At 42.6% G+C, this 10,558-nt stretch overlaps 1 protein-coding gene across 3 annotated transcripts in view; it reads left to right on the forward strand.

The window, feature by feature from the left end:
* Positions 1-10,558, forward strand: part of plcb3 (phospholipase C, beta 3 (phosphatidylinositol-specific)) — a 56,774-nt gene that overhangs the window by 29,421 nt on the left and 16,795 nt on the right. For all 3 annotated transcript variants that reach the window (XM_005927735.3, XM_014335301.2, XM_042223136.1), the window contains exons 3-13: positions 4,646-4,714; positions 5,804-5,941; positions 6,260-6,339; positions 6,430-6,483; positions 6,698-6,770; positions 8,047-8,147; positions 8,246-8,412; positions 8,809-8,955; positions 9,047-9,204; positions 9,411-9,493; positions 9,766-9,850. In XM_005927735.3, the coding sequence (XP_005927797.1) occupies positions 4,646-4,714; positions 5,804-5,941; positions 6,260-6,339; positions 6,430-6,483; positions 6,698-6,770; positions 8,047-8,147; positions 8,246-8,412; positions 8,809-8,955; positions 9,047-9,204; positions 9,411-9,493; positions 9,766-9,850 (1,155 nt within the window). The remainder of the gene's footprint in view (positions 1-4,645; positions 4,715-5,803; positions 5,942-6,259; positions 6,340-6,429; positions 6,484-6,697; positions 6,771-8,046; positions 8,148-8,245; positions 8,413-8,808; positions 8,956-9,046; positions 9,205-9,410; positions 9,494-9,765; positions 9,851-10,558) is intronic.

Raw genomic sequence — 10,558 nt, forward strand, 5'->3', positions numbered from 1 at the left:
CAGAGTTATAGAGCTGTCCCATGCTTCACAGGGGTATTAAGTGTTCCCCCCTCCTCCTTCTATAAACACCTTGCCAAGTCTCCCATCAGAGCCATAAAACAGTTTAAAGCTCTCTTTGTTTTACGTCTCTGCTGTTTCTGTGTCCTTTAAAGTCCTCTTCTGTCTGTTACCTCTCCACTGCTGTGCACTGATTGGCCCGTTGGGTCCCAGCCAGAAAAGTCTAGGGTGGATACGCACGCCGTCCTGGCCTAACTGTCCCTGCTAGTGTGCATGTATGAGCGCTCAGGAGGTATCAGTTTCCTTTTATGCCGTCATTGTCTGCCATTTGATAGGAGCTGTGATTGGTCATTTGAGACGTATTTAGCAGCGGTGATCTTTCAAACACACACTTGGGCGCGTCACAGGAAAGGAGTGGCGCTCCCCTGATTGTTTAGTTGCCCTTTCATATTATTCTAATCTTGAGAAAATGAATGGGGGACGCCGGCGAGGCAGGAGAGACTAGGGGAAGCGGGAAGTCAATCAAAGAAATGAAGGAAAGGAGTGAAAGTGAGCAAGGCCCTAATCGCAACGCGGCAGCTTTTTACTGTACTCACTTCAGTGACTAAATATAGACTGTAGATAGTTATTGCTGGATCAAACTCACCTCTGCACGCAAACAATAAAACATTAAGACATAGCCTGAGCTACAACCCCCACCCCCCATAGCTATGAATGATGATTAACCCAGCTCTGTGTGGAAAGTCAACCGACGTCCACCTTTTAAAGTTATATTTCGCATACCGATATCCACATAAAAAAGTGAGAAGCCTAAGAGTTTTTGGTTCATTTTTAGTTAAGAAAGAAACATCAGCTTTTAGATTTACATGTTTTCTGTTGATTAAACGAGACAGGTTATGTTGCTCCCCGTGTTTGTGCCAGTCAGATTGGCTCCTGGGCGTTGCTTGTATTGTATTGCGTGGACAAAACAGACAACTACTCATCTCCTCTTACTGTAGGTAAGAATGGGAAGAGTTGTTCTTCCAAAAACAGGCCTGACTCTACCTGCGAGATCCCAGACACTGGATGGACCGAGTTCAGCTTGTGTGCTTCTTCTTTCTTGCCCACTTTTTGTTTGTAGTATATTGTTGTTCTTGTTGCCATATAATAAGTCTTTTATTGTTGAACTGGAGTGGCATGATGGTTTGGATTATGAGGGGAAAGAAATGTGCTGGGGAGGGGGGGGAAGCTGTCACAAGTCGGTGTACTCCAACTGTCCGGATAAATGGGGAGCGTTGCATCAGGAGGGTGGTCGCTTTGCACAGTTTTGTATTTAATCCTTTCGGCGACGCTACTTTATACACTCTTAACATGCCTCGCTGTCATCATGTCATACACCAAACACAGCCTCCCAGTTTTGTTGATCTATTTAAGCTGCAGAGCTTCCCATCTCACCCTCTGGCATGTCAGCTCCGCAGCTCTGGAGGGCCCAGATGCGAAAATCAGACTGTATTCCTGTGATGTAATGAATCATTTCAAACATCAGTTGTGTGGCTGTGAGCGGGACTCTAGCCAGCCCTAGGCTGGAGTGTGAGATTCAAGATGCCGGGTAAGCCTTCTTCTTGCTTCCCTGGCACACTGAACATTATCTAAAAGTTTATTATTTAAACAACAACTGGCGTAATAATGGTCCGTTTAATATTTAACATTGAGATCTGGATCATATCGTTTGATTCTTATTTGCAGGTGCCTGTAGATTTCTAAGCTGTCATTTCTTTAAGTTTATGATGTGTTGTTGATGTTGGCCTGAAATTTGAACTTCACAATTCATTGTTGAGCTTGTAAAAACAACACAAAAACAAACCCACACAGTGGAGGAAGCGGTGTCACATTAATGTACTGCATGTTTAGTGAAGTCTTTACACTAGTTTACATAATGGCTCGCAACAAATGCGGATAATAGCCCACTATTACGCAGCAGTATGTTACATTAGTGCTTTTGTGGTTTATTAAAATAATTCACTTATCGAAAGAGCGACAGTTTAGTATCACTTCCTTGGCGTCAGCGCGGAAACATACATAAAACATGAATTGTTCTGAAGGGTGCGCCTCAGCTTTTCTTTGGTGGGAACGCTCTGTCAGCCACCTGCCTTTTTAATCCACAGCAGAGTGCAACAAGTTCACAGTAATCGCTGTAAAAGGAGCGGGTGTGCATTCTGGGAAATGTAGGAAATCGCTAACTGAAGCAGAAGTGCACACGGCAGGAAAATTTCTCGGGTCCAGCAAAAACAGTAAATTAAAGTAATTTATAGCACTTTATCACAACATGGCTCCTGGAAAACTCATAACCCGAGTCATTCAGAGCAGTAATGAGCCCGCAGCTGAGTCTGAAGTGATAAATAGAGGGAGCTGTGTTTGGTCTTTGCACAGAAAAGATGAATGGAGCGCTACAGCTGCCGTTACTAGCTTAAATATTACACACTGAAGCACACGGATGCACACACGCGCCAAATGGGCAGAAGGATGGAATATGTCAGGAATGTGCTTTCAGAGAAGATCGACCTTCACACAGACTCACACACCACGTCATGCACTTGGAAACACGACCTAGTGGCAAAACACAGATTTCATTTGGCACATTCTGCCGATCACATGCTGACACATTCGTACTCATCCTGCGTGAAGGTTTTCTCGCGTTCTGTGTATCCAATGTGCACTGACTTGCAAGGCTCTTCCACACACAGACACGCATGCGCTTGCACACTCACACATACACACCCCGTCTTGCTCAACAGGTCAGGATGTTTCACAAGTTGCGACCTGCACATCAAGGATATGTCTGCGTGCATTATCACTGGTGTTGAGTGCGTGTGTGTTAGAGTGCAAAAATGTTAACTGTTAAGGACACGAGTGCACACACAGTCCGCAGACCAACTTGTAGACTCATTTCTGTGGTCTCCAAGGAGTCACCATGGCAAAGGCAGAATGAAACCATGGCCTGTGGGAGAGAAGACATGTGCGTGCGCACATAAATGTGTGTCCTACAGACCCAGAAGTGGTTTATTCCCCCAGGAAGCAAGTTATTCTCCACAGGCCAATCAGAGGACAAGGTTTGAGACAGAGTTTAATCCAATTGGTCCAACACTTCTGACCTTTAATACTCGCAACCAATCCCAGGGGAGGAGACAGTCTGCAGGGCGGTAAAATCACAACCCGAGTGTAATAATGACATAGGAATCAGGAAGGGACGAGTTTAAATACTGTGAAATGTTTTTGATGTTATGTTGGACAGAGCATACAGTGTGAGCAGAACGCGGAAAAGGAATGAAAATGGCATGTTTGACAACATAAACGAGTGCAGACCCGTGCAAAAAAACACAAATGCTTTATATTTTTCACTGATGAAATCATAAAGCAGAGTCATAAGGTTTTTAAAGCAAAGCCGCTCAGACCCAGAAGGGCAAGCGAGGATAAAAAGAAGTGACTTGGTGACATGGATGAAGTAAAAACGGCTTTGGGGAACGAGTGTTGGACTAAACAAATATTTACACAAGGCGATGCATGCATCCTCACGTGTGTTTATGGCTGGATTTACGACCACGCTCCCCTCCTCCTGTCCGACCCTTCCATTTTTGTCTCCCCTCGTCACCTCGAGGCTAAGGGTGTAATTGTTGCCAGTCGCTATTACAGAGTACCTCTTTTTCACTCGTTTCTGTCTCCGTTTTTCACTCGTTTGCATGTGCGTGCATGCGTTCATGTGTGTATACATTTGTGCCGCAGCATCAAACATGCAAATGTTCTCCAAAGATCTGTCCTCCCTGTGTGTGTGCAGAGTCCCTTGCCATTTTCTGTCTTCCGTCACCCGCACAATTCATATGTCACTGCTTGTGTCTTGTGTCTAGAGAAGCGGTGGAGTCTGATGAAAGATAAATAAAAGAGGTTTTAATGGAACGAGGTAGACGGCGCATGAGCTTTTTGCCTGAGGAATTAATTTCTTGCACAGGCTTTTATTCAAGTTTTTTCTCTTTCTCCCACACTGCTCCATGCAAGAGCAGCAGACTTTTGCTCTATCAGCATTTCTGTTCGCTGCGTCTTACATAAACTGCTAACAGCAGTAAATAATATGTTTAAAACCCGTATGTGACACGAGAGCGGTGGTGCGTAAGGAGGCTCGGCCACCGTTATTGGTTAAAGCACGTTTTCCAATCGAGATTTTGATAATCCAAAAAACCCCAAAACCTCCTAATAACTAATAAAAATGGATTCAGAACCACCAGAAACACATGTGATCATTTCACCCAAATTTCTCTTTGATGAATGGATGCACTTTATTTTAATCAGTCCAGCTCTCTGCACAGAGAGTGTAAGGGCTTTCATTTGTGCTGCATGGATCCTGTGTATTAGATCTGTTTTTCCTCTATTTATTTCTATGAGTCCATCAAGTATTTCCTGATTTATAATCATGTATCACATCAGAAGCCCTCAGAGTCAGAGAAACAATATATGTGTGCATGACACTGTGTGGAAACAGATGAACTTACATCTCACAATTTCCTCTTTCCCCACCCGTTTAATAGGCCGACTGATAAAGATTAGTTGTCCTGCTCTCACACGCTTTCACTGAGTGTTTGTGATAACACAAATCTTTTGATATTCCTCTCTCCTGTAGGATGTCGAGATTTTGGACATCAGTTACATCAGGGACACCAGAACGGGAAAGTATGCCAAACAGCCAAAGGTTGGTAATATTTGTTTATGCCTGTGTGGGAGAAAAGAGGGGGGAGAAGCTGTTACTTTGTCCCCTGACCACAAACGTGATGCTCAAATGTGACTGTCGCCAAACGATTCATGTGCATTTCCTCTCTCAGCTGATGGTGCAAAGGTGACGGAGTGCTAATGAGGCTGATGACAGATGGACTATCAGACAGGAAGTGATATAACCAGCGACTGTTAGTGAGGAAGTCATTGTGTAAGAGCCTAGATCTAACCAAGGCAGAGTGTGAAATATGGGCGCGTATTAGTGGTAAACAATTCAAACACAGATGTGTGGCGAGTTCATTCTGCACGTTAAAGTGTTTATTACAAATAGTTCTTGAAATGGTACGATAAAGTCTTATTTTTTATGTCATACCGTGGTTATAGTATGAAAAGTGCATTAAAAATATTGACTAAACCTGCTATAATCAGTGGATGATATCTCTGTTATTAAAGAGCCTTCTCATAATTCATGGTTGCACTTCCTCTCTCATGTTAGCATCTGTGAATCTAGGAAACGGTCAGCGACTGTACGACACCTTTGAGATTTACAATCTGGGGTGAGACTTCCTGATTTGGTCTCCATGTGAAGTATTTACCTGCTTCCAACCAAATCCTGCTCGAATTTGTGCCCATTACCTACAGATTCTGTATTTTCATATGTTGATATGTGAACATTGGTAGTATGGACGCCGTCTTTGAGCATTTTGCGTGTTTCTTTAGCACTATATTCCCTATAAACAGTCTATAAAGAGTGCTCCTGGCTAATGTATTTAACTGAAATGAAAGAGAGACATGATGTCACAAGAGTGATCTATAATTGACAGAAAGCCATTGAGTGTTAGAGAGAGTTGGTGGAGGGAACACAGGGGTGGGCTAAAAAGGAGGAAAGAGTCGTTTGGTTAATTAGATCAGGGCGCTACACCGCATGCATCACATTTAATATCCTCAGGAGATGGAGACACGGACGAGTTTTATCTGTCCGCTCAGTGTTCAGATCGTTGTTGAATTTGCTAGATCGTGTCCGTGTAATGAAACATCCTGAAAAAGCATAAATATCTTTGTGTGCCAGGACGCAAAGGTGAAAGAAGTGCTGGGCCTTACTAAGGAGGTGAACGGAGAAGGGAAGCTGTTAACCGTCGTCTATGGCAATGACCTGGTCAACGTTTCTTTCCTCAACTTCCAGGCCATGCACGAGGATGAAGCGAAGGTAACCACAATTCTTAACTAGCTTAACTGTCCAAATAATTTATAGTTTAATGTATTTCCTCCTTTTCTTTTCCTCTTCTCCATCCTCATGTCCCCCACTGCACTCCTACCTGTACAGCTGACTTTATTCCCTCAAGCCTTGAGCTGATTGCTTACTTTACTTTGACATAAAGGCGTGCGTATGTTAAGTAGCTAAAAACAGAGATTAATTCCTGTGTGTGTCTGCTACACTGTATATAGTAACTGTTTCACCAAGGTTTAACATGAGGTGAACAGTCAAACAACCGTCTTTTATCCTTTCATGTCTGTGTGTTTCCAGATGTGGACAGATGAGCTGTTCGCTTTGTCCACAAACATACTTTCCCAGAATGTATCGCGGAACACCTTTCTTTACAAAGCGTAAGAGTTTGTGTGCGTGCCGTCCTACAATGCTGCGAATTTTCGATGATTAAAAAATACTCATACTTGACTGTTCTTTGTCTTTGTCAGGTACACGAAGTTAAAGCTTCAAGTGAACCAGGAAGGGAAGATTCCAGTGAAGAAGTGAGTACCACCCTCGCCAACCACTTTTAAACTGCTCCTCACTTCTTCTTTCTTTTCCTCTTCTTTGTCTCTCTTCCACTTTCTCTCTCGGCTCTTTTATAGTGACTCTGATTTTTTTATGTTTACAATCACTTCTTAGGTTTCTGACTCTTTTTGCTTGCACGCGTCACTGTAAACATTTGATCTGAATGTGATTTTGTACTTTGTCTTTTAGTGTAATCAAGATGTTTTCTGATAAAAAGAGAGTGGAGACAGCTCTGGAGCAGTGTGGCCTCATTAATAACAAGGTAATCACTCAATAAAATCACTGATCACATGGATAGTCGACATATGGGTTTGGTGAACTGGTGTATGCATCGAGAATGGCTGAAATGAACTGAACTGCGGAGGCGTTGCATATAGTTGTGTTCTTGGTATGTCTTTGCAGTGCAAGGAAGGCAACAAAAGTTGGCAGGCCCGTGGAAGAGTAGCAATAACAGAAAATAGTAAGATTTCAGTGGGTTGCAGGACAAGACATAACACGTGAAATGCTTGTTTGTGGATTTTGTTACAGAGAGAGGCTAGCTGCTGCCTGTACTCTTACACAACAGTTAACATGCTGCTCTTAGAGGCATGTTTGTATTCAAATAATATTGGCCACACAGTTTTTAAACACAGCTTCTAACATTTCTAGCTTTTATCTGTAGCCACATGTTACCCTGAGTTAAAAACCACCTAGCAAGCTAACATACAAATGTAAATCCTTTGTTGTACATAAAATAACTGCATACTAAAATACAAATTGATGAAACAGGTTAATAATGTGGTGAAAGCACTGAAAATACAGGTGAACTAATAAATGGAACAGGTAAACTGGCTGCTTCAGCTACTACATATAGCTAGCTAAACATAGTATAGCTAGCTAACTGACTAGCTTTGATTACTGCAACTTGCTCGTAGTGTTTTGCTAAACTTTAATTGTTACATAAAGTGCAACTCTTTCTCTTACAGTACTTTCTTTCACACCCAATAAAAACCTCTTGAAGTTCATTTTAGCAACAATGGAAATAAACCAATTTACACAGCAAACTAAAGATTGCCATGAATCTTGTTTTCTCGACAGTGTGCCTGCGGTTAAAATGTTAATCATGGTAACATGCTTTCTACTAAGACTCTTTCTAAAACAACTTTCTGCTAATCTTTGCTTGTATCTGCTGTGTACAGTACCTCAGCCCTGTGGGTTTGAGGTAAAATTAGTTTTTTATTTATTTATTTATTAAATTTTTTTTTGATGAGTCAGTGCAATCTTTCCTAAAATCAGTTTGAAGTCACAAGACTTTTTTTTTCTTGAAGAGATACCAGATTGTGCAAAATGTGCTGTCAGCATTTCTCTGTAGATTGCTGTACTCTGGAGCCTCCTGCTGGGTACTCAGAGCAATGCAGCTTATAAAAGCCTGTTAATATTCTCTCTAGACAACAGCACATAGCAGTGTAATGTAATGCTGTCTGTTGTTTATTAACTTATCAATGTGTGTGCTTGAGGCAGAGCCTGTTTATAAAATCAAATCTGTCTTTTTGCTTCAGTCAGAGGGAATAAAGCCAGATGATATCACCTGGGACGCCTTCCAGAAGCTTCTCGACAACTTATGTCTTCGACCTGAGATCCAGAGCATCTTTGAGGAAAGGTGCGCTTTAAGGGTGCTCTAGCTATAGTCTTAGGATTTATAGTAAAACTCTTGCGTACATGTTATACACTCGGACTCTTATTTTCTCTCTGCTCTAGTGGCTCCAAGAGGAAGCCGTTCATCTCTTTGGACCAGCTAATGGACTTCATCAACCGCAGGCAGAGAGACTCCAGACTAAACGAGGTGCTCTACCCCCCACTGAAAAGAGACCAAGTCCGACAGATCATGGAGAAATACGAGACCAACACCAGTCAGCTGGAGAGAGGTCTGTAACTCTCTGTGTGGCATCAGGCTTTTATTCAGAGCTGAATCAGTGGATATGATTGGTTGTTTTTCAAACTGACCTATTACAATTTCATGTCTTTCTCCTCAAACATGCATGTTATTTAAAGTGCTGTATGCACTATAGTTCTTGATGACCCTGATGAAGCAATAGCAGGCCAAAAAACGTTGGTCAAGTACTAAGGCTGTTCTTTATCTGTGTTATTATATTAATAAACCTGTGAACAAATTAGCGGCACAGCCATAACTATGCTAGTCCGCGATCTGCGAGATGATTGGCTGTCCTGCCTGTTGATGCCTCTCCTAAGAACAGCAGTCTTTGATCTGTTGGGATGTTTCCGGCTGTTTTGAAACGCTGTCATTGCGTTCTTTCTTGCAGACCAAATCAGTTTGCAGGCATTCAGTCGGTATCTGGGGGGAGAGGAAAACACCATCGTACCTCCAGAGAGGCTGGACATCATCGACGACATGAACCAACCGCTCTCTCACTACTTTATCAACTCGTCACACAACACGTACCTCACAGGTGTGACATGTAAACGGCATGCATGCAAGCGTGATGGTTCATTTGCTGGGCGCTTTTTGGTTCTGAACCCATAGCTCTTCTCGTATCTTAGTGGGCCAGCTGACCGGGAATTCTTCGGTGGAGATGTATAGGCAGGTGCTGCTCACCGGTTGTCGCTGTATTGAGCTGGACTGCTGGAAGGGCCGACCACAAGATGAAGAACCCTACATCACCCACGGGTTCACCATGACCACTGAGATCCCCTTTAAGGTGGGAGCTGCTGCAGAAATGTCACAGGCACAATTCTGCTCTCTTTGACGTTTTTGTTTTCCTCTTGATCAGCTTGATCAGTTGCAGTTTTGTGTCATTTTTTACTCTTGTAAAAAATTTACTGTGGAGTAATTTTCAACAAACAAAACCTGTGCTGAGGGATTGTGTCCAGTTTTGAGTTTTTATCATTCTTGTCTTGACTGCAGGAAGTGATTGAAGCCATAGCAGAGAGTGCTTTCAAGACCTCGCCATACCCCGTCATCCTGTCCTTTGAAAACCACGTAGATTCGTAAGTTGCACGTCCGTGTGTGTTTTGTCAGGAGTATTCAGATGATTTGGTCTTCTGCAAGCTCTTTGCATTAGGGATAAGCACAGCATGCTTGAGTTCAGGTTATTTAATACCAGAACAGATGCAAATCCAATCCTTTGAAGGAAATGCTCGCTCTGTAACATGTGCAGTGTTCAGAGTGCAAAACATTCCTAAACCAATGAAGGGTTTATTGGGTTAATGATTTTTAGGACACTAAACCAACCAACCAACCATTTCCTCTGTCCTTTCAGAGCAAAGCAGCAGGCTAAGATGGCAGAGTACTGCAGGACAATCTTTGGAGATGCGCTGCTCATCGAGCCATTGGAGAAATATCCAGTAAGTCATCTCTGATGTGGATGCTGAGCTTTTCCCTCAATTTGCTGCTGCCACACTTGTAAAAGTACCGAATTTCCCAGAGGAACCCACCCGAGGGATTAATAAAGTTTTATCTTATCTTAAAAGTGTAAAAGTCCAAATGACTCCAGATGTCTGAACAGATCGGGTCACTGCTGGGCTGAAAAACTTGAAGCTTTTTTCCCCCCGTTCACCCAGATAGAACCCAAAGTTTCTAAACCCTGCACTCAGTGAACAGTGTATTAGCAAAGACAGATAACAGGCTTCTAGCTGTTTCATGTGTACTCAGCCTTTTTAATGGGGTTTATAATGAAAGGTAACATCCCACGAGCCTGAACATAGCTCTAGTGCATGACTTGAAGACCTCCATTTATACCAGCCTAGATTTGAATCTTTAGCCATGTACTTGTTTTATAATCAGCTCAGCGAGGGGGTTCAGATAAAAGCAAATCAGCAAAAAGGATAGAGCATCATCTTGGTATATACTGCACTTGATGGTGCTTTTGATGTTTTTCCACGGCTACAATGAGTTTTTAAATGATGATTAGCAGCACCCTCATGTAGTTCCACATTCAGTGGTGTGAATGCGTGGGGGGTTTAGGTCATGTGTTTGCTTTTTCAGTCTAGTTTTGGATAGAGATGGCACGATACCACTTTTTTATGTCCGATACCGATACCGATATCATAAAT

This window comes from Haplochromis burtoni, unplaced genomic scaffold (genome assembly GCF_018398535.1).
Source record: "Haplochromis burtoni strain Fernald_Lab_line unplaced genomic scaffold, NCSU_Asbu1 Contig_102, whole genome shotgun sequence".
In the NCBI taxonomy this organism is placed as follows: domain Eukaryota; kingdom Metazoa; phylum Chordata; class Actinopteri; order Cichliformes; family Cichlidae; genus Haplochromis; species Haplochromis burtoni.